Source organism: Limanda limanda, chromosome 11 (genome assembly GCF_963576545.1).
Source record: "Limanda limanda chromosome 11, fLimLim1.1, whole genome shotgun sequence".
NCBI classification, from domain to species: domain Eukaryota; kingdom Metazoa; phylum Chordata; class Actinopteri; order Pleuronectiformes; family Pleuronectidae; genus Limanda; species Limanda limanda.
The window spans coordinates 15,348,130-15,372,662 of NC_083646.1; the positions used below are offsets into that span (position 1 = coordinate 15,348,130).

At 45.0% G+C, this 24,533-nt stretch overlaps 1 protein-coding gene across 1 annotated transcript; it reads left to right on the forward strand.

Annotated features, from left to right (window-relative positions):
- Positions 1–24,262, forward strand: nkd2b (NKD inhibitor of WNT signaling pathway 2b). Its single transcript, XM_061081785.1, has 10 exons — positions 1–254; positions 373–399; positions 503–594; positions 19,372–19,432; positions 20,158–20,285; positions 21,759–21,854; positions 21,990–22,131; positions 22,739–22,799; positions 22,920–23,047; positions 23,168–24,262. Exons 1-10 carry the CDS (start codon positions 230–232, stop codon positions 23,770–23,772), a joined length of 1,365 nt encoding a protein of 454 aa, XP_060937768.1. The 5' UTR covers positions 1–229; the 3' UTR covers positions 23,773–24,262.
- The last annotated feature ends 271 nt before the right edge of the window (positions 24,263–24,533 follow it).

Genomic DNA, 24,533 nt, shown 5'->3' on the forward strand with positions numbered 1-24,533 from the left:
CACACACACGCTCACACGCACAGATCCCTGTTTCACACACGTATCTCTTCTCTGCACGGAGACAACTGATGCTTCAATGAAGAGGAGATTGAACGACCCGCCTCTGGATGAAGTTGGAGATTTTTTCGTGCCAAACAAACACAATGTGACCATGTTGATCCAGTGACTGCTTCATCCGCGTCCGATTTCGGAGTATACCTTCATCGAGCCCGGGAAGAGAGACTTCAACATGGGCAAACTTCAGTCCAAACACGGTAAGAGAGGATGAGGCTGGAATCACTCAACGATGCACATTTAAAAATATTGTATTATGCTCTCTAACATTAACATTTGTCTGTTCTGCATCTGTTCCCTGACGGTTTGGATCTGAAGCGTGTAAGCGCAGAGAAAACCCTGAAGGTGAGGATCGATCATTCGTAATGATGAAGGTCAATAGATGATGATAAAGTAACTGATTTGATTTGAGGCTGATGGATGCGGTTTTATTTCTCTTCTATCTCAGGAGACAGTTTTGTTGTGAACGCCTTCCTGCGCAAGGGGATGGAGGAGTGTGAGAGGTACAACGCGACGGATCACAAGCTGAAGAACATGCAGGTATCAGGCCATTTCTTCACATTTGTTTTTCTTCTTCATACAGATTAACACAACAAGCAAAATGAAATGACATAGTTCCTTTACCGATTTTTGAGACTTTGTGGGAACTAATTATAACACAAAGAAAAACATGAAATCTAGTCAATTATTTGTGATAATATCTAAATCCTGTGCTTCTTAAATCATCGAATCTGGACTTGTTAAAGTGCCTGTAAATGCTGATGCTCTTGCATGGTTTTTTATGAGTAGCATGAACAAAACTCATCATGTGTGTGTGTCTGTGTGTGGTTGTGGGGGGACAAAAAGCAAGTCCCCTTTAAGGTTAAGGTTAGAGTAAAGATTAGGCAAGTAGTAACTCTGGTTAAGATAGAGTAAGTCTCCAGGAAATCAATATGAGTCAATGTAATGTTCTCTGAAGTCATGAAGACATGGTGTGTGTGCACGTGTGTGTTTATTTGTTGATAGGACGAATCTGTCAAGCACTTCAAAGTGGTCTTGCTGAGGCTGTTACATTCCCTTTACCTTTTTTCCTGAAAGATGAGCCGCAGAGCTTCTGGACTTGAAGGCGAAAGAAACTGTATTCACGCTCATGTGTGACGACACGCTGGTGTCTCTGCTCGGTTGTGAGCTGATGTTCTTTCTGTCATGTCTGGCTCCGGCACAACACTGCAGCGGTTATTCCCCTGCCAGCATCACTGGATGGGTTATGACAGCCATGAGCCCTGTGTGTGAAGTGGCTTGGCCAACAACACACGCACACACACACACACACACACACACACACACACACACACACACACACACACACACACACACACACACACACACACACACACACACACACACACACACACACACACACACACACACACACACACTCAGAGGCAGAGGCAGGGTGGAAAGGTAGTCATGTCTCAGACTGAGGGGATAAAAAGTTTGCTCTTGTGGCTGCTGGCATCATGACTCAGGGCTGTGTCTTTTTCCTCAATGCCTCCCATTCTAGTGCGGCTCCCAGTGGGCAGCCCTCTGTGGCATAACATTACATCACTTCAATTAGCGTGTCGTTTTTGAGGGGTGCGAGAGTGGCAGAGCTCTCAGACAGAGACGTGCGAGAAGTTCACACCGAGGCACTGGCGACCGGTGAGGGTGGGTGGTTGTAATGGTGGAAGAGTTATGGATTATATCAGGATTGTAAACCGCCCACTTGTGGCAAATTAAAAGACTTGAGAGAGAACTCTGCTCCGCTTCAGAGGAGTCTGAGTTCACACTCCGCTGAAGGGAAACCACCAAAGGCACAAGCTTGGCACTTATTAGTAGGTGGGTCCCACCCTCACCACTATCAAAGTCATGCCCCTGATTTATACGGTGCCATTAGAGGCTCATTCTATCAGCATCAAACTAAGCAGCTCCTTCCAACCAGCTTTAACTCAAGATTGCTCAAACTGCAGCTGGAAAGAACAGAATACAGTCACATCTGTTATTGCACATGTTGGTCTCTATGTGTCTTTATGGTAAATTGTGGCAGAAAGTAACATGGAAACTGTTTTTTCTGCCTTTCCATTAGCTACTGTGGCATTATTTTCACCTTTGTTCATGCCGTTCTTGTACTGAGTCAAATATTTGTCATCTATACATTTGATAGATGACTTTTTTCTGCTTTATGTGACAGTAAACTGAATATATCTGGGTTTAGGGCTCATGTTTGGACAAAATTTGAAATTTGAACATGTCACTTGGGACATGAGGAAAGTTTGAGGTTGTTTTGTAACTACTTTTGGATTCTGGATTGGAGACCGACCGATTTATCGCCCGGTTTTATATTTATTTTTAGTACTTGAAATGCAGTTATTCATTAGAGGGGGATATAGTCAAACTGCAAAATATCAAACCCTCAGTTACATTTCTTTGTCATAAGGGTTTGAAAACAACCTCAATATATATTTTTTGATAGATCAGTATAGGAAATGTATTCATCTTTATAATAAATTCCATGTAGATGAATTGACAATGGAAATATTGGTTAACTTTTAAGTCTGAAATTCCACAAACCCAAGTGTTATTACATTTTAGTGGGTAAACTCAATATGTGTCTGGCTGCTTCGACAGTGAACGCTCTATTCGTGCTGTTTGAAATCAATGTATACCTACATTATTATAAGGACGCATTATGTCCCCAGGGATGTTGAGTTTCCCATCTAACAGTCAAAATGTATCTCTTCTGTAAAACCAGTAATACCATTTGCCTGTTTGATCCCACATACTGTTAATTAATTCTTCGCGATAGGATTGGATTACATTGACACTTTTCCAGATATAATTATTCTCTGGGGTTTAGACCATGATGAAACAAGTCCAGGTCAAACAGAAAACAGAAGCAATATCATATTATTTAGGGGATTTTAAGTTTATAGATCAACATTCACTCCCCCCCAGAGCATTTCAGCATGTGGCTCTCACCAGACAGCGGTTCCACGCCTCAGTCCCGGCTGCAGGGACAGTTGAAATTTCTTATAATTTCATATAGGAGCAGATTTGCCAAACACACTGTTTAGCTCTGACCATCCCCCTCCTCATTGTCAAACGGGGGAGTAGGATTCCTGAGCTGTCTGGCTGCGACTTCAAAGCGCGGAGCTGTGAGTTATAAAAGGGCTCTGATATCAGTGGAGCCTCCGAATCCTCACCCCTCGATCCCCCCTGCCCTGTCCTGGGGGATGGGCCGAGGGATGGAGCACCACCAGGAAGAAAAAAAACAACAAACAAGCGCTCTGAGAGCCCGTGCCCAGCGTGGTTCTAAATCTAAATCCTGACTCTCCTCTGCAAAGTAGCTGTTTCCATCTTGCAGGCTTTCAATGCTTCGCTGCATTTTAGCAACAAAAGATGAAAAGATTGCAAAAGGCTTGTTTAATTATTGATATTGCTGCAAACCATGATCCAGGATTTCAGCTGGCAGGTTGCCCTCAGTGTGTAATCCTATAGCCTCCTTCAAGTGTAGCATGAGTGGACAAAGAGAGGGTGATGTAGCAGGACACGTCTCGTCCTGGCTGCAGTCATCAGGGTTTTAACACCTCTCTGCAGGTGTTCAAGACAAGAGGTTCCCGTCCAGGCACCTGGTGTAATGTAGGGATATTACAGGTGAGATCAAAGTGCTGGTACCAAGGTGTAGTTGCTCCTCTCGTGTAAAAAAAACAGAGCTAACTGTGCAGTTGTTGAATATGTCAAATGCAGAAAAGAAACCCAAACCTTGTACTTATCCAAACCCGTGTTCATTAGTGGAAGAGCTCGGTGAAGGTTCACTGTGTTTCACCTCTGGAAACGTCAACACATCAACAGTCCAGACCCTCTCACACACACACGCACACGACTACAGTGCTTCGTTTCGGAGCTTCAAACAGACATGCTCGGATGCCCAAATAGTGACAGCCTAATTCAGCCTTTCAGCACCGTCTTTTGTCTCCAAACTCCCCACCGACTTGGCCCGAGCGGAGCCAGTGTGCCAAAAGGTCCAAGACGCAAATTTATTTTGACTTACGAAGAGTTACATAGCACTCACCCCCGCAATAATAAATTAGGTTTAAGAGCAGAGTTCCCGAGCAGCTCACTAAACTAATTTTAAGCTAATGTTTTTTTTTACTTTCATTTGGAATCTGTGAATAAGAGTTTCCCCTTATATAAAAGTCCTCATTTGGCAATCCGGCTCAAAATGGATGTTTTGTTTGGACATTTTTCGCCACTGGGCATTCGGGCATATCTTCTCGTCACTGTGTTAATTTTAAAATTGGCAGTATTTGATTTGGAGCTGACGATGGGATATCTGTGTAATCTGAAGGCCGTGGCCCTAAATGACATTTTATTTTTCAGTACACAGCCGCAAGTTGAGAACTGAGGTAATTGCTTTTTTTGGTTTGGAGCTGCGGGTACGGTGGGACGTAACCGTGCAGCACTTCAAGACATATTCTCGTCAACAGCATCTCATGACTGTTTCTCCACCGCCTCCGCCACAACCACCAGGGACAATAAAGGCCTGTCGCCGCTGCAGCACCACCACGGCGCGATACACACACCCGGTGGAGAGGACACAGCAAGGTGTGCTCACACTGTATACGTCTTGCTTTTTTGAAGGGACTTGAAGGCATTTGGAGAGTTTGTTTTTTTCCACCCCTCCTTCTTTTTTTTGAAATTGGCTTCACAAGAAGGCGAGCTGTGAGCCTTCATCTCTGAATGAAAAGCATGTGGCTGGCATCCAGAACAGCGGGGTCTTTCAGCACGGCCCCGGCAGACATCTGTTCCTGGTTTGTACAGCAAAATCCTGGAGCACGGAGAGGGGCTGCGGTGGGAAGGGGGTGAGAGAGGGTGGCGGGGAGTAGGAAAAGAGGGGGGAGGAGTGGTGGGTTTAAGTGTGTGTGTGTGTGTTTTTTTTTTCTTGGGAGAGATATTTGAGGGGCTTTAAAGGTAGTGGGGGGAAGGGGAGTAATGGAGGGGGCCTCATCCGCCTTGTCCACTGCATTGTTTGGTCAGGGGCTGACCATTGATCTCACCTTTCCTTCCACGCAAACTTCTAACACGTGTGAAACCAGCAGTTTGCAGCACTTTCCCGAACCCTTTTCCCCGTCCATGTTGGTTCCAGTTTGTCCACAGCCGTGTAAACATCATCACCTGATCGCCGTCAACACACATCACTTGTGTGAGGGGCTTGTTTGAGCCGTTCTTTCATGTCGGAGTGTCGAAGTGTGTGTCACCACATGGCTTCGCTTGTGAGTCAGAGGCCGAGTCCCTCTCTCTCTCTCTCTCTCTCCCCGTGTTTGTGAGTGAATGAGTGAGTGAGAGGTGGCTTGTGTGGCCTCTGCCTAATGGGGGAAGACATTAGAACACTGCAGGCGGATTGGATGTTTATTTTTCTGAGGATATTTATACTGTGTGAAGGGACTTTGAAGCAGTATGCTGTGCTGGTGAAGAGAGCTAAGGGCCCTCTCTGGCCGTCAGGAGGAATCAGAGAGCCATCACACGGGGGTTCACCAGGCTTTGGCACAAATCACGGACTGCATTAACCTTGGGCAACATTAACTCGCCTACGGGCCTGTGTTAACCCCCCCCCGACATCTTTAATTTCAAAGTCAAAGCTTGAATTTTTACCCACAGCCCCCCTACAAGATACCTTCTATAGGTAAATATTTACACCACCTTAATATAATATAATCATTTGCTTTATGTTGTGCAGCTATTGTGTATTTTACTCAACAAATGTGCAGTTATAGTCATTAGATACATAGACACTGGTCACACAGAGAAACTGAAGCTGTTGCCCATTTCACATTTTGTAACCTAAACATTTTCTTAAAAGAAGTAGTTTGTTTTCTTGCTGAGAATTAAATTAGAAGACTGATACCTCTGTCATATCGGTACAGTCTATATGACGGCACAGTCAGCAGCCCACCACAGGAAAAGCCTGGAAACATGGAAACAGCCTAATGATGTCCAAACATAAGAAACAGTCTATGTGAACCTCTAAGGCCAAATTCAGACAGATGGAAGCCCTGCAAGAGAAAAATCGACTCTCATTGATTTCAGTGGATCCAATGCTAAATAGACTGTATTTATATAGCACTGTTTTAGTCATATCGACCACACAAAGCACTTGACAGTACCAGTCACATAATCCATTTCCTCAGCGTTACTACATGCTGTGCCTCTCCTATCTCACACACGGGCATCACAGCCATCAGGGTGAGAAGCCTGGGATCGAACCGCCAACCTTCTGGCTAGTAGATGACCCGCTCTACCTCCTGACCCGCTCCAAGCAATGCTATGCAGGAGAGGTGCCAACACAGTGGGCTCTGGTAAAAACCATAAACCCTGCCCAGTTTTTTACGCTATGCAACAAAATGCCTTAATAGATATACACAACTAGAGCTTGATGACAGGCTCTCTGGTTGTAGAGACAATGTTTTGACAACTGCTGCAGCAGATATGCCATGCTGTCGGTTATACTGCCCTTGAGGGCATATATGATCATTTAAATTTCTCCAACAGTTCAAAGTAGAGGAGGAATGACAGTCGCTCCCCTTCCTTCATTAATGGATCTCTTATCTGCAGACACATGGAAAGAAGCTCTGCCTCCTTCAGAGATATCTCAGCCCCCATGATTGCCACTTTGAAGTCGCTCACTCCTTGTCTTTTTATGATATTTATAAGATATCTGTTCTGGTGCTTCACAGAGATTCCGTTTATAACTTCACAGAACCGGCTGGCAGCGAGTCATCCTCACAAATGCAATTATTTGATGGTATGTGAACTTCCCTGAATGTAGCCAATGCCAGGTTTTCAGTGACACTGCATGACCCAGACGTGCATGGTCACCGATGACAGCAGGGAGACCTCACTTCCTCTGCGTGATGAGCGCCCTGGTGGCTGTTCGGGGGCAGCCCCTTTGAGGGTTAACCCTGGTCTATGTCTTCTCTCTCGCTCCTTGCCAGGGGAAAGAAAATACCTGAAGCTGGAGCCCAGTGCTTAGCGCTGACATTTTTGGCAAAGGCTGCTGGATCCAAGTCTGTGTTTGATCTTGTGCCTCTTCCAGCCAAGTAAAACACCGGGAGACTCAAAGGTTATTACATTTTAGTGTGTAAGGTATGTTTCCACATAAACCCCTGTTCCCCTTAGAAAGCTTTAGCTCTTTTCCAAGTTGACTTCATTTCGCAAACCTTAGAGCAGCCAAGGGAATATTATATTTTTTCAGTTATGGTTGTTGGTGGTGTTATTATACACTGTCATTCCAGCCGTTGTAAATTGATTACATTGTTTTAATTAGGGCCTAGGTGAGTATTCACATCCTGAGTTCTTCCTGGAGAGGACAGAGGATGCTTTAGATTCCAAGTGGAATTAAAACATTATCAGACGAGACATTGCAGGTCTATTTTTGTTCAATATTTTGTTTCTTTAAATATTTGCAGATTGAAAGGGAGACTGAGGTTTTGCTTGTTTGGTTAAAGAGGACAGGGGATTCCTCTTTTGGACACAAGTTTGTTATCCCATAAATTCAGCCAGTGGAAACTTGAGATGCACTCCACAGAGGTCAGATGCTGACACACTGTATATTCTGAAGTCGCTCTCAGCACAATGCGCAGATAGCTGTAAATCTTAGACATGAGTACCTATACTTTTTGTGTTTGCGTGAGAACACCTGGGATAGGTCAGAGAGAGAGACAGAGCAGAGTGAGGACAACACCAGAGCAAAAATGTATAAAAATGATGGGATGTTTTTGAGATACTCGTACACGCTGCTCATATTGTGATGCACTTCCATTCACTTTCTCTCGATAAACAGCCTTCAGAGTCACCCGTGAAGGCTTCGAAACCTCATCCTTGCTCTACATTCCTGAACCTGACGCCCTGTTAGGTTTGAGGCTGGGGAGTGGAACACCGCACACACCACAAACCCTGGCTTCCAAAAAATAAAAAGTGTAGGGTACCCAGAGCTGCTGGCGATCCGCATTGTTGTGATGCTGCTGTTTGAGGCAAACACTCTGCTTCTTTTCAAAGGGTTTCAAAGAGCCGGAAAGTGTTTTTTGCCGAACAAGGATCCGAAACCTGAAATTCATTTGATGTTCACGCTCACCTTAGAATGAAATTTGGGAATTTATTGCAGAGCTGTGTTCATAGGTGATCAGACTTTACACACTATCCATCTACTTGTCGTTCAATTTCATATACAGACTGGCATATAGCACAAGATTTATCAAACACACCCAAACCCAGACCCCTGAGGAAACTAGGCATCTTTTCTCTCCGCTGTGAGCTGAGCCTCCCCCTCTTTGGGACCCCAAGCCTGCACATGTGTAGGTATCGCTACTACTCAGCTCATAAAACGCCACAGTCCCATCTGAAAGTGGTTAGCTGTTGAAACACACTGGCGGCTTCAAAGCTCGGATCCGGGCTCTGCAGACAGCCCAGGCCCGGCCCTCCTTCTGCACATCACATTCCACTCCGCTGGGGAATGGCTGCAAACTCGCTTTTGTTACACAAACCTGTTCCCGTCATCAAAACCCTCAATGGGTCTCCATTAAAAGGAAGTGGTTTATTTTTGTCATGGGTGGTAATTTTTCAGGGGGAATTTAATTTGGGATATGAATGGTTTCAGAAGGGTTCTTCGCGTGTGTTTGGATGAAACAAGAACCTGGTGGTTCTCACATTCTGAGTTGGTTTATAAACCCAAACACCTTTTGTGCTCTTTCTACATGTAACAGACAGGGAGGAAGAGGATGAAATAGTGCTGAAAGAGGCCACTGTTCTCATTTCCTCTGAAGGCAGCCTTCTTTTCTTCCCCCCACCCATTTCTTTTCCTGAGCCCGTCCACTTCAAAAGCTGACCTGGCCCTGTGTGCCATGTAACATGTTTACCTAAAGACTCATTTCAAATAAACAGCAGTTTCTCTCCGCGACGCCTGACCCCGCTTCACCGAGAACCTTTCAGAGACACCATCTGCTCACATGGGGCTTCACAAAGACAACACACTCTTATAAAGGATTTATTTAATGGTATCTCTGTGGAGAGCTTATAGTTTCATTAAAAAAAAAATAGTCTGGGTTTACAGTGGACCAAATTGTGCTGAAAAGTAAGAAAGAAGGGTCACAGAAAATCGGCTTTTGAGAGTTGGTGGTAAAACGTTAGTACCTCTGCAATGTCTTTATCTATCACCAGCACCTACTTCTTGGTGTTGATAGGGGCTGACTGATCCTATCACTTCAAGAATGCCAGTGTATCAGAATATCTGAACTTTTACCCCCATGACCATGTGCTCGGCTTTGAGAACCGCTCCATCCTGTTTGCGCCCGATTATCTCTTCGCTTTTAGTGTTAGTGCACCTCAGCACCCTCTGCTTTTTGAAGCATAAATCCGCCTTTCAAGAACTTTTATCAAACATTAAGTGTCACACTTTGTGCTTTTAAGTGGACTACCCCCAGACTTGTGTGTGTGATAGAGAGCAAGGCTCCTTCAGGCTTGCAGCTTTATACCTGAGATAAGATAAGAATATACAGGCAGCCAGGCTAAGCTAACTGCAGCTCGTGTTTAAGTGCAGACTCTTTCATGGCCTCACAGCACCGGTTTGCAGTAATTATGGCCGTGAAAGCAGCAGCTCTCTTTGCGCTCTGGAGCTGGAGAAGGAGGTGGAGCTGAGCTGAGCTGCCCTCTGCACCATAGCCTTTTGATCTCTGCTTGTGCCATGGATGAATTACGTTCCAGAATTTCACACTGGGGAACTGTGCTTGAGAAACACGCAGCCAGTCTGTCAGGTCACTAAAGTGCACACATGGCAGCCTCAGTCCAAAAGGGAAAAAAGGGCAGATGTTATGGTTTCAACAACCGTGGCCTCAAAAATCTTCTGCTTGGTATCGTTCTGTGATGTGTCACAAATAAAAATTATAATTCATGGGTTTGCATCATGCGGCTTTAAAATTCCTGTCTTGTTGCCATGATTTCAAAAGTAAGTCATCATATCCTTTTTATTTTTTCGCCCTGTAATTTTCTTTGAGAATTATTCAACAGAGTTATGAATGAGCTTTGCATGATTTTGATGAATCAGTAATTGGACCTCATCTGTTCATCCTCAGCTTTTAACTTTATCCTCTTTCTTCATGAGACGTTGTGTCTCATATGCCACAGCATTACAGCCAGTGGCCCTTTGGCCATTGTCCATTTTACATATCCAGTCTTCCTTCTCTTCGTCTGAAGATCGCAGAGGCTCCTCTGCTTCCTGTGCCCAGCAGGAGGGTATTTTTAGGAATCCTCAGGAAAACACTTGGTGTTGACCCTGGGATGACCCCCTGTCCAGTTCCAGGCCTGTGAGGAACTTCACAGCTTGGAATTAAGTCGGTTCTTGCAGTGTCAAGAATTCTTGTGGTCTTTGAGACTGGCAATCCCGACCAGATGGAGGAGAAGGCAGCACCGGTCAGCCAGAGATAGTTACCCAACAGCATTGAGGAAAGAGAGACGGCAGATAAAAGAAGTGCAGACACTTTGAAAATACAGCATCTCTTTTTTTTCTGTTGGATAGCTTGAAAATATTTTGTGCACAAAAATAAGCTGTGCAGCAGTCTGCAAAGCCAAGGGATTTTTTCCCCCAAAACTCTGTTGGCAGGATGGCCTCAAGCCTTAAATATTTCATTGTTAGGAGGAACAGTACCAATTATGCAAACAAGTGGTGTCTCCTAGGACCTGAGTTTGGCAGGTGCTGAGGAGAATAGTAAGCCTATAGCAGATGAGTTCTTAGAGGCCCTGTCTGTGTGCTCGCCTGTCGGTTATTTGTTGCATCCTGCTGCACTGAACTCTGTATTTGGCCGTCTCAAACCAGTGAGCCTGGTTCCCCCTCAGGGCTGAAGGCAACAAGAGTACAGTACAACAGCCACTCATCTCTGTTTGCTCAATATGCCTCCCAGATGGATGTGTTGGGAGTCCACGCTACATTACTGGCTGATTAGTCACGGCCACATAAGCTCCTCTTATCGTGGTCAGTCATATGGATCTGCACCTCTCCGTTACCCAAAGGCGCAGTAACTAGTGGGCTGTAGAGGCTTTATCCCTGAACCTGTTCTTATCCTGATGTATGACAGGTTCAGGAAGCCAGGGTGCCGCTCATCCAACAACTCACAAGCTTTTTAAGAGCCGCAGCGCCTCAGGTTTAAGTGAGCAGCCGAAGAGTCACTGTGGATTAGAGAGACAGACAAAGGCAAGTACCTGTGCACCGCAGGGGGCTTGCTTTTGCCTGAGGGGTATGTGGTTTAACTCAGCTATCTTGAGGAACAAATAGAGATTCCAATTGGATTGAAAAATATATCCATGTGAAAGGAGGCAGGTAAAAAGCCAACTAGCATTAATAATGTGTGTAATTCTGAGCCAGTCTCCGTGTGTTGCAATTGAAAGCAGGGGACAACTACTTAGGAAGCGTCCAGAGAAGTTGAAAAAAGGTTGATGAGGCACAAATGGCTGACTCGCTGAAATGGATTAACAATTGAAATTGTGAAAATGAATGGAACAACAGTGGCCATAGTTAAATAAGTGTATGTTGACGTAGTTAACATTAGCTTGTTTGCTTAAAGAGGACAGGCAGATCTGGTAATAAAGTAATGTATTGAAAGTTAAGGAGTAATGTCAAATAAAGATTATTACATTTTTAATGGTTAGTTTTTATCAAAGTAATCAGATCAGATACATCCAGATCCTTATCTGGATCCACGATAATTTAAACAATGTACACAACCCTGATTTAAAAAAAATAAAGATCTCTGCATTAGTTCTTGAACAATTCCCCAAAATGTAGAAAATATGTTCCATCCACTCTAAAAGTTAATGAGCTCTTACTTGGCCCATACCCCATCCTTTCAACAAATTTAAATCAAATCTGTCCTGTATTCTTTTAGTAATCCTGCATGAAAACATTTGCCTAGCATGTAGTAAATTCATAAAGAGATGGAAGAATGAGTTGGTTAACTAAACAGATAATTGCATGTACAAACACAAACTGACCAAAGCTTTACGAGACAATTCCATTTGAACAAAGAACTCTTTAACAATATCTCTAACAATATCCACTGACTGGAGCCTGTTCAGAACATGACAGGTAGCGGTGACACGCGGTCACATCAGACAGAGATGGCCGGGGACCGCTCGTGTTAAGTCCACGCGTGTGTTGCCGCTCCTCCACACTGGGATACAGCTGTCCTACCCCAGCATGGTTTGTTTACATTTCTCAGTCACCCACAGGAGCCCTGTAATGCCTGCAGCTCCAAAAGCCTCCAACCACAGAGCCGCGCCCCTATGAACTGCCAGGCCGGCTTTTCAAAACCTGTGACTCAAATCCCTCGCAGCTTAACAAAAACGGGCAGTGAAAACAGCGGTGTCTGTGGTTATCTCACAGGTGAGAGCAATTATAACTGACATGTCACTAATAGAGCGACGACTGGAAACCCGACTCTGAACTCCAGCGGGCGGCACAAAAGGAGCGCCCTCGCAGATTACAGAGGGAAACAGTTGTCATCCGGCAGGACCGGACAAGGTGGAGTGGTGACTCTGACTGACGCACGAGCAGTTTGAAGAGAAGGTTTATACTGAACCATGTGAGATCAATGCAGCAGATGAGCTGATGATGAACTGCTCCGCTGGACGTTCGGCGTCACCCACAACCTGGCAGTCTGAGGTCCTCCGTGTTGTATCAAGGGCCTGTGGAATGTGGAACAAATCCCCTCAGCTTTATCAGCCTGGACGCGCTGCCCATTGGCCCGGCTTAGGAGTCAGGGGCCTGCGCGGGAGCTTACAGAATTTCACATGGAGGCCAGAAACAGAGGAACATCCTGTTTGAGTCTAACCGCCTGTCCCACACCGGCTTTGATATGCCGTGGCCTTGCGCGCTCGCCTTCTTTGTTGTTTGTAGGGTGTGAGTGAGTGAGTGTTCAAAATGCGTTCTGTGTGTCTCCTGCCTCCCGATCCGTGTGCATCTTGTTTTCTTTACTTGAAAGATTATTTGAACAATACGGTTGAAAATATAAGGTCCATGTTTCCCCTGCCCGGCAGCCATTTAATAAAAAATGCCAATGAACTAAAGTGTGGCACAATTCCCAAATCATGAGGCCATACTGAATATTTTCTCCAAGCCAAGTAACATGCAGGAAGGGCAAAAATGAATTAGGCCACTGTGTTCATGATGTGCCATATTTACAAAGGTCATAGGTCACACAGCTTATTTTAATGCATTAACTATTTCTGTTATTATCTTGTGTGGCTCTTGACTTCTTTGACCAAAAAAATACCTTGTGCTCTGGAAGATTGTGCAGTTTTCTATATTTTATGGGCCAACAGGTTTGTCAACTGACTTATAAGACAATAGACTTGAGTTTATTTTGCCTCCTTTATTCAACCCAGTTACTCACCTTAGCGTGAGGCTGTGAGCTGTGACATACTGGAGGCTTCACCTTTTGAAAACACTGTTCGACTTCAGATTTAAATATGTGTTTAAATATGTGTTTCCAGTTTTAAAACTTTCAAACTGAATAAAAGGAACAGACAGTGTCACTTGTGACTGTTAAAAGAACCAGTTTTATTATACTTCTGAGCGCATATAACATAGTGTAGTCATATAAAAATCCACAGAGAGACTATTGCATTACACTACCAGGCTCGGTTACGTCTGAATTAAAGCAACATGCTCTCTGTGGAGCTGTCATAATGTGTGTGGCATCAGGTTTTAAAACCTACTCCAGTTTTTTGGGGTGTTTCAGATGTACTGAACCATGACAACCACTTTGTTTTTTTTCTCTTTCCAGTAACCGATCAAATACATGAACTGTGTTATGATCCGCTACGTCTATAATTTAATACATTTGCCTAACCCAGATTCAGGAGTGTGAATCCGCCCGCTGGTATGAAACACATGGTTTCCAAGTCCCCACAGTAGCTGCCTGTGTGACAGCTGAGAGGAGGGCGCTCATTACATCAGACTCCTATCAAAGCCTGCTTTAATGAAGGCGAGTTGATTACAGCACCGGTGACAGATGCAGGGTGGTCAGCCAGCGATGCTAATCTTTGTCTATGCCGTCCGGCAGGTCGCGAGCAAAGTGAAAGAGCGGTGATGCTGCGAGGAGGGGTTTGCAGGGGCGTGTGGAGTTTAGCAGATAGTCTCTCCTGATTGAAGAGGGAGCGGGTGACTTTCAGTGGTTTACATGCTGCTCTTACAGAGACAGGCAGGCACGCTCATCTCTCCTCACAGCTGTTGTTACACTGGTACCAAAGAGGCTTCGCCCCGGTGATTCATGTCCTGCCAAGGGGAGAGGTTCTGCCTCCTGTTTGACCTCAGCGAGAATCCCACCACCCTGTGAGCGCCATATCTGGGCCATCTCGGGCCACACGGGGCCGGTCCAGATAACAGGATGGCATTCTGCTCTGATCTCCTTTCCATTCACAGGGAGACATGTTGTGGCACACTGACACGTAGATAAAATAACCCTGATTAGTGGACAAAGGCATATTTGAGCCGTCCCCTAATGACAAGCATTCGACATTTTGAGATTTTTGAGGCTGAACTTGAAACAGCTCCAAACCTTTACTGAGGGTCCTTGGCTCGGTCATGTTAGCAACGCATGGTTATAAACTGACTAGTAAAAACATGGTCTAAGCTTGTGTTTTTTTTACTGTAATTACAATGAACTTTAATACGCAGAGTAACTCCGATCCAGCAGTGTGTGCAGCGCTGTTTGTTTTAATATTGCTGCTCACTACTAGGTGAGGCCAGTGCGCTCTGTTGACTCCTGAGCACCATAATTACCCTGACCTGGAATGAAAGCCGAGGCCTGACTGGCCTTAGGAAGAGGGGGCTTTCTGTTCAGCCGTCAAGAGACCAACATATTGTTCTTTTACTGTCTTGCAGGGGAAGAGACAAGTTGTGCAACAGGCCTCCTTCTCTCTCTCTCTCTGTAGCTCCCCATATTTTCAGCCCCTTCCCCCAGCCTCCACCCCTCGTCTGCCTCTCCTCAGTATATGACCGCTCACATCTGGTTTTGAGTCAAGGCCAAGTTGGTTTCTCTCGGAATGGAGGGCTTTTATTTCTCAATGGCCCCGCTGCTTCTCAGGTTTCATTCTGCGGCGAGGAGTATGTAGATTGTTTACGTACTGGTGTTCCTTTCTTTATGGTGATACTTCTCAATCCTCGTTTTCATCAGCGGCGCCCACAACAATTCCCAATTAATGGCCCGTGGGAGGAGGGATGCTGGTTGGCTGCTGGTCATCAAGGCTTTCCTGCATGTGGCGTCCCTTAAGTGTCAGTTCCAGGTGCCTTTTTATTTCTAGAAACTGTACATCCTGGAGAACTTCCACTGTTTGGCCACGACTTGTCTCCCAAGGCCCCTTCTGCATCAAATAAAGGAAATAACTGAGATTGTTGGCCTGGTTTGGACAATGGACTGCACACTACATTTGAAGGAAAACAGATTTTTTTGGGGTGGGGGCAAAAGAAATAATAAAATGTCCACCAGGCTAAGTTATTTTTATACTAACTACAGCTTTATCTCAAAACAAAAAGAAGCTATTTGAAGTATTTCAGAAACCCACAACGCTTTGATATGACATGACGAAGCTTCCAGACAGTATCCTGTTTTTGTGTGTTCCCCAGCACATATTTGAACTCGGATACGCATCCACACTTCTGATCAAGTTGCCATATTTCATACCCTGAGGCCAGAGGAGCTGTTTACCCAATCCTAATGTTAGCCTCCCTTGTTTTTGAAGATGCAATTTTTTCCAAACAACTGTTGTGCGGCACATGATTTGAAGAATGGACTAAAAAGAAGTCTGTATTAGGGGCCCGGAGCTTGAGAGAGAAGGGTGGTGGTGGTGGTGGTGGTGGGGGGGTGTTAAAACAAAGATGTGCAGTGTTTTCCAGTGGGAGGATGGGTGGTAAGCAGGCAGAGAGAGAGAGAGAGAGAGAGAGAGAGAGAGAGAGAGAGAGAGAGAGAGAGAGAGAGAGAGAGAGAGAGAGAGAGAGACTGCTGGGGGATGTCTGATGTCACCTGGTAGGGAGCAATGAAAGCTGCTGGTTACCCTATCCCACATAAAAGTCTGGCAGTAGGCTGAGGCTTTAGGGAAGCTTGGCAGAACTGCTGCATTAAACAGGAACAAACATCACACACCGTCTCTGTCTGTCTCTCATGTCAAGACGTCTGGGAGACGGAGCCTGTTTACATGGAACGCTGTCAGCGCTTGTTTTCCAATGCACTGTTTTTTAAAGACAACAGAGATCCAATACCTTATCACTTCCCTGTCAGCCTGCTGGAGGTGTTGGTCCCACACATGCAATGTTTTCATCTGCCTCCCTCCCCCCATATCACAGTATAGGCAACTAAATAAAAATGTAGCCTCACATAACTATGCCACTAGACGAGCAATAGAAGGAAGGTTTTCACTCCCCAGAGCTAATACCAATTTTCTTAAACGCACTGTGGGATACAGAGCCATGAACTCATGGAACCTACTACCAACAGAAATTATAAACGTGACACGTAAATGTATGTTCAAAAAGCAAATAATGAAACACTTGGGTTGGGTACAGCATACTTGTGACACTAGATGGTGTTGTACTGTACATAAATGTGTAGTATTCTATTACATGGTTTGCAGTTTTCGCTTCTATGGAATTGGATATATCAGTGTTTTATACCATGACAAAGGTAAAACTGCATAACCACTAAGTGGATTTTTAATATCTGTAATATAAAATTGTATGATCGTTATTTTCATGTATTTTAACTTTTGATATTCGTATGTTTTAAATGTTTGATATTGGTATTGTAATGTACCAATACCCCCCCCCCCCCCAAAGTGCTAACACATTCGGGCGGCCTCCGGAGCCGTTTGTGATCTGATAGTGAAAGAATGAGAGCTGCTAGATGCCAGAGCTCAGTTAATTACACATGTGGTGGGCAGATTTGAGCCCGACACCGTGGGCGATGGGGATGGAGATGCCATGTGTTTCAACATTAAACTTGCAGACTGTGGTCAGACCCAGCTTTGCTCTCTCATTAGCTCTCCCAAATGGATGTAATGGAGGTGTGTGTGTGGAGCAGGAGGGGGGGGTGAGCCATGTGTTCAACATAAGCGCTGGTTCTCTCCTCGTGCAGTCGGCAAGACGTCTCCTGATATCTGAATTTTAATTAGAGACGGGCCTGTCTTTTTGGCAGCCGGTCGGTTTATTGGCTTCATTTCATTACAGTGGAGGCTGAATCCCGTCTTTCATTTTGGAGGTGCCTCTACCTTGCTCTGCAGCCTCATGGGAACGGGGATGAGAAGAATCAATGGTTGCTTTTGATGTTCCTCTGAGCGGCGTAACAGTGTCTGTGTGAACTCCCTCATCCTTACACATTGCCCTTCATTAGGGGACTGCGCTACAAAGAGGGGGAGATGAAAGCATCCAGCGGAGGAGGGAAACAACAACTTGGCTACACAAACCAAAAAAAAGAAGGATGCATGGGGGACGCACGAACGCTCCCGTCGTCTGTAGATTCCTGTGATTTAAGGTTGCTGCTTTTTTGGGGCCCAGGGAGTGGTACCGGTTCTCTGCACCTCTCCCAGCAGCCTTCCGGCAAACCCACCTCCATCCCAGCAGGAAGTGAAGTCAGCACTAGATAGGCCCTATCTCCTTTCAAACACATCCCATCCTCCTCTGCCTCCTCTCTTATCTGCATTTCTCCCCTTCCATCTTTGTTCCTCTTATGTTTCCTTCCCTCCTTTCCCCCTTTGTGCTCCCTTTCCTCCGTTTCATTCTTTATTCCTCCCGTTTTACTTCCTGCCCCTCTTCTGTGTCGCTCCCCTCCTCCTCCTCCTCCTCCTCTTCCTCCTCTCCCCGAGGCTCGACTCCCATTCTTTCGCTGTTTTCTCTCTCTGTGTCTCTGGTGGCCAATTTGCAGGGGGAGGTGTCCGAGCCTTGACCCTGAGACTCAAGCGGCCCCCCCTTTTCAGCAGTGAAGGTCAATGCCTAGATTACAGGCTGGAGGTATCATCCTCAGAAGTGAGGAATAATCACGGGGTATAAGATTGTTAAATAGAACCACAGGCCCTGGCGCTGTCATTACTCTGAGAAAGAGGGGAAGAGGGAAGGAAGAGAGGGGGGGGGGGGGGGAGCTGGATCACCTAAACGCATGCAGATGTTCTGACTCTCGCTTGAGCCTCCGCTCTGTTGAAGGTACATGGAGTTCTTTTGTTTTCGAGCATCTATCTGTTTTTTATTTGTCTCGTTTCAGTGGGGCCCCTTGATTCCGTCTGGTGAGATTTTATTTCAAAGTGTGTGTGGAGCAGCTTAGAGGGAAGAGAATGACGTAAATAAGTTGAATCATTTGTTGTTTAAATACTTGTGGTTTAAGGGCCTGTGCTGCACTTAATTTTCATTGTTTCCACAATCCAGTTGTAAGAATGGCTGTGTGTGTGTGTGTGTGTGTGTGTGTGTGTGTGTGTGTGTGTGTGTGTGTGTGTGTGTGTGTGTGTGTGTGTGTGTGCATGGATACCCTCTGTATCAGCACATGTGTGGGATGGTTATGAATGCATTGTGGTTCTGTTTTATGCAGGGTATAGATTATTCACATATGACGGTGGAGCCTTTTCCCCTTCCTCCCCCTCTGCCCCACTTTTGTTTTATGGCATCGGAATTGTGTATTTAATCAGTCCCATCCTATCTGCACGGAAATTTCCATCTGGCAATTATTCTCCATTCAAAATAAACACACATGTTGCTGAGAGCTCATTGTGAGGTTTGTTTTACATAAACCATAAACTCAAGAGTCAAGTTTTCAATGAGAAACACAACAAAACTTTTTTTTTCTTTTTTCCTAAACCCTGGACGTCTTCCATCAAACACTTCTCAGTGGGTTCCATGTCAGGCAGGATGAGAATAAACAGCTAGAGAGAGCGAGAGAGCGAGAAAGAGCTCAGATGATGAAGTGCATTAAGGTTTTGTTTTTTTTTGATGGATGCGAGAGGTCCATTTGAAGGGCTTGGAGGAATCTTGAAAGCTTGGCTGCGGCTGCGCTCGCTGTACAGACAGTGAAACACAATAAGCGTGCAGATGTTCAAAGTGTTTGGCGGCGCTGGAGCCTCCAGCCCGCTCCCCTCTCATCTGAGTAGGAAATGCTTTAGCTGGAACTGTTTGTTTTCTCTGTGTCTGTGGTCTGAACTGTAGATTCACTTACATCTCTGACCCCCCCCCCCCTTCTCCTCCTCCTCCTCCTCCTCTCCTCTCTTCCCTTGTCCCAGGAGTTCTCAAATGGTGGGCTGAAGGAAGGACGATTCACAGATCAACACTGTCCCCTAGAGGGTAGGTGGAGAATGATGCCTTTTCACTAATTGATAAGCTTTGTGCGGAAAAACAATCCTTGAATATTTTATGGTGCAGGAAAGAGATCCGACGTTGTATGAAAGATTAGTATGTATGAGAAATTGGTATGTATGACTCCATAAATAACACAGCGTGAAACGTGGTAAATATACATCTGTGTACCATTCACAAAGTGCATGTTATTTCAGGATGATTGTGTAATTTTGCATGATGAAAAAAGCAGTTTTTTCATCTGCCTAAGTTTTCATTACAACTAAAGAACCATAGAAAGTACTGCCCTGTGCAGGGATTATTGACAATGAGGCTAACCACAGAAATGCAAGCTACATGATACCCAATACTAAACAAAAGACTGTAAAGGATTTACTCGGCATCACAAGCACATTTAAAAAATCCTTCTATAATCTCATCTGTAATCAAGTCAAATATCAAGATGTTACAGTTACATTTTGTGAGCTAGTATGTATAGAGCCAAAAAGAGACACTAATGCACATGTATTATGGACACAAAAATATAAAAAGAGAGATTTATTTTTTTGACCACATTAATAAGCAAAGGAACAATGGGGATCTAAGTGATGTTTTTGGTTTAGTGAGGCCTTGAGATTTTCTCCGTAAGAGAAGCTCACAAACTTTTGCCTAATTTCCGGGTGAGAAAACACCACTTTTGTTCAGAACTTGATTGTTTCCTCTTGCGTCGACAGTGGTTCTTCCTCCGGAGAAAGCTGAGGGCTGCGAGAGCTACCTGCAGTACCTGCACGCGGAGGACAGAGAGCGAGAGGTTCTCAGAGATGCCTCCAAAGCCACTGGGAAGAAACGCATCAGTCTGGATGTAAGCAGTGACTGATTGTGATTTACCTGAGCTGTGTGTCGAGTTAAATTAACATTCCTGTTCTGCAAGAGTTTCCATATTGACCTAACGTTGAGATTCCTTTACGTGCTTCTAATTACACCTCAGTTGCATTGGGACAATCATTATTAAAGGGGAGCGTTTATTCATATTTATGTAGTCCTGAAGACCTGGACATGGTATTACAGCACCAAATGAGGCACAGGCAATGTGGAACAAGACATAAGCTAGAGACCATTTTTTTAACTCACTCACTCACTCCAGCCGCTTAACCTTAGTAGTTGGGGCTTGCATTCTTTTCTTAGAGACCTACCCTAACCCTCAGTGTAACCACTACTTGCCTAACCCTACTTCTAGCCCAAAAATTGGGTTTTCTCCAATTTGAGGACACAGATTTTGTCCCCATTTGGATGTAGCCATCCCGAATTAATTGACCTCTAGTCTACAACAATACCATTCATGCCGTCTTGGCTGGTGCAGATCAGTTGTTTCAACAGCGAACCGGTCTTGCTTCACATGACAGGATTTTTCAAGTCAGGGAAAGGTCTCTCCTAGGTCACGCGTTCCGAGCTGGGAGTGTTGAAACTGTTGTGTGTTTCGGTGAGTGAAAGTTATTTAAACATGGGTTAGAAAATAAATGCATGGTGGGTAACTTCTATCCTAGCCACTGCTGGGTGCCCCTCTCCCGCGCGCACAGAACATCTGTCTGTATGTTGACACTGCTCCACACCATATCCTGATTGAATTTGAGGACCAATAAATAGAAAAAATAGATTGTAATGTTTAGACTTGGATGTTTTAAAGAAGTGCTTAGATCTGCCCTTTGGTGATCACTGCTGGATAGGTGAGCTGGGGAGATGTTATAGAACCGTAAAGCGCTGGCTCTCTCTCTGGGGTCTCTGTAAATGTACACTGGCTTTCGAAACAGTGTCAGCGCTGCACCGGGCCTGCAGCAGGGCCTATATATATAGATGTTTATTTTTCCAATTATGGCCATGTTACTAGATACATCTGAATCAATGTCACTGCCAAAAAAGTTGTAACTGAGAGTGGTTGCGCTCATTTTTCCTGGAAGAAGTCATTGTGGACAGGCTCTCGGCTCGCACCCTTTTTTCTCCACTCCCCCCCACACACAAGGTGAAAGCAGCTGAATGGATTTTTATTAATAAATTCAGCACCATCCTGTCAGCTCTCTGTACATATTTCTTTGGATATATAAGTAAATACAAAAATTAGATTTTAAGGTTGTTGATCTTGCTTATTTTTGCTTTGTAAGGACGTCTTTAAAGTCACCTGAAGATAAATCTCAAACAGAGTATGGGAGTGAATCTTGTGTACTTTGCTGCCCCCTGTTGTAGGAAATAGTGCATAGTTTGGTCTCTATGTTTGCAAAAATGTACATTTATAGTATGTTAGTATATAAAAGATATTCAGCTCATGTGTTTGTGTCTGCAGGACTTGGAGTGTGATGTGTCTGTGGAGGACGACAATCGTCAGGAATGGATCTTCACCCTCTATGACTTTGACAACAGTGGGAAAGTCACAAAGGAGGTGAATATGTTGTAGCTGTCTGAACTCCCCCCTGTCATTTTCTATCTGAGGTCCTTGGTGTATACTACAGAGTACTACTCGTCACATTGATGATATTGATCAAATACCAACAGTGTGATCTTCCTGTCGCTACAGGACATGTCCAGTCTGATGCACACCATCTATGATGTGGTGGACGCCTCAGTGAATCACTCCTGCCACAACAAGAGCAAGACTCTGCGGGTCAAGCTGACCGTCACTCCAGAGCCAAGGTGCCACCGGAGAGAAACAGGAGCAGGTAAATGAGATTGAAAACAGAAATTTACAACTAAAAGGTTTTTTTGTTTCAAATATGCAGTGTGACATCTCAGGTTGTCTCATAGATTTTTAGATTTCGGGGGATGGTTTTGATTCTGAAACCCACTTCTTACCACTCTCAGTACAGTGTAGTGGGGGTCAGGGCCGGGTCTAGGCAGGGGCAAGAGGGGGCCTGGCCCCTCAAATAAATGTTGTGCCCCCTCAAACTAAATCCCAATTTATAATAATAATAATATAATAAAGCACAATGCCCCCTCATGATTTGTGGCTGCCCCCTCATACATGCCTGTCTAGACCCGGCCCTGGTGGGGGTTAAGGTTGTTTGTGCAGTGCACTCAACAATTACAGTGGCCTGTATTGTCACATATTTTTCTGTAAATGTTCAGATTTAATTAATGGTCTGCATGTATGTTTGGACTTATCAGCTACTCACTGAAATTTGTGAGTGATTATGTGAATTAGCAATTATCCACTGTAACCAATTATAGTTAAAGTGGATTTGATGTAAAAACCCAATCTCTTTGTCAGTAAATTTGGATGTTGCTGAACACTCTTTGCTGTTCTGATCTTTTGTGTTCTCTGTTTAGATCGCAGTCACCAGGATGAGGGGGGGCGCTCGGCTGACAAACGACTGTCTGCATACATCAGGTCAGTTCCTACCCAGAATAAATGCTTTTGTGTGTTTAATCAGCTCTTACAGATAAGATGGGCAAAAGTGTTGGCCACTTGTATATATTTATATATATATATATTTCTTTTCATTTTCAGCAGCAAAGGGCAGAGCAATGAGGCGCCGGCCACTGAGGGTCAACATTACTGTGTGGATGAGAACACAGAGAGGAGGAATCACTACCTGGACCTGGCTGGTATAGAGAACTACACCTCCAGATTTGATGGTAAGTGTCATTTTGTTATGTGTTATACCCGGCTGGTTGTTGTGAATGTACTAAATGTACAATATTAAGTCTTCATGATTATATTATAAGTACAAACTGACCTTCTGTCTCTGCCTGCAGGCACCACCCCTGTCTACCCTCCCCAGGAGCCTCAGGGACGGAGCTCCCAGAGCCAGAGCCAAAGCCAGAGCCAGAGCCGCTCCCGCTCCCAGGACCCAGAACCACAAGTTGTTCACCAGCGGCGCTCACAAGTCATCAGCGATAGCTACAACCCCACAGAGTCTCGAAGCAGGGGCACGCAGTACCTCAAATCGCCCAAAGGAAACTACAAGGGAAGCGGAGGAAATAACGGGGTCAGCGGAGGCGGCAAATCCACTAAATGTCATGGCTACCACCCTCCTCTGCAGACTACAGCAGGCCACGGAGGTCAGGATGTGTACCACTTACCGCACCAAGCCCAACCCTCCAGCCACCATCAGCACCCTTTGCAATACAGCCACAGTAAGCGCCTGAGGGCCAGAACCAGGGAGACCCTGTCCCCGACCAAAACCCCTCAGTCGCAGCCGCAGCAGCAACCTCCTGTGCTGCCCAGCATGGAGAGAGAGCAGGCGTCTGGCCCCCCTGGGAGCCCGGGGTTTGTGGTGCCCATGGTCCAACGCCACGAGCACCACCATCACCACGAACACCACCACCACCACCACTACCACCATTACCACCAGACATGACCGCCCTCAGTGTGCAGTGACTCAAACTGTACAGGACCAACCACAAGCGACCACACCAGTCTAAAGGACTTGACGTCATCCCACGGGAGAGTCTCACTTTCTGTCCAGGATCTTTATATTCTCTTGCAAGCTATTCAGATATATCCTGAGATTAGATGAACTGAGGAATGGTGCCTGTGTGATGCCCGATGATAAAGGACCAGAAGGATGTATTCAGAAGTTATTGTGTAATAACAAAATACGTGTGGCACAGCTTTGAAGTTTTTTGTGGATATTCCGCTGGGACTGCTGCGATCAGTACCTGTTTTCAGTAAGGGCACAAATACCAGGAAGAACCGGATCGAAGGACCCCCCTTTTCCCTCTTGTTGCTGTTGGTTGAAGTCCCAGGAAGCTTTACTGTATATCAGAGTAGGTGTGTTGTTCTGTGTGAGACCTTTCCAAAACACGGATCTCAGGTGTAAAAGGTGCTGCTGCTCTCAAGCTTTTCACAGAGGCGTCTTCCTCTGGGGGGGCCAGATGTGGACTGAGGGGCTTCCTGTTTGGGGAGGGAGGGGGTATAAAATCACCACTGCCAGTTTTAATGCAAAAATATCTTGCTATATGTATAAAAAAATCTATATATGTAAACACATTTTTATTGTATAATTATTATACTGTATATGCATATTTCATCATGGATATATTATGCATATATGTATTTTTTGTCTTTTATATATTTTAATAAACGTTATATAGTTCATTTATGTTGTTGCAGCTACAG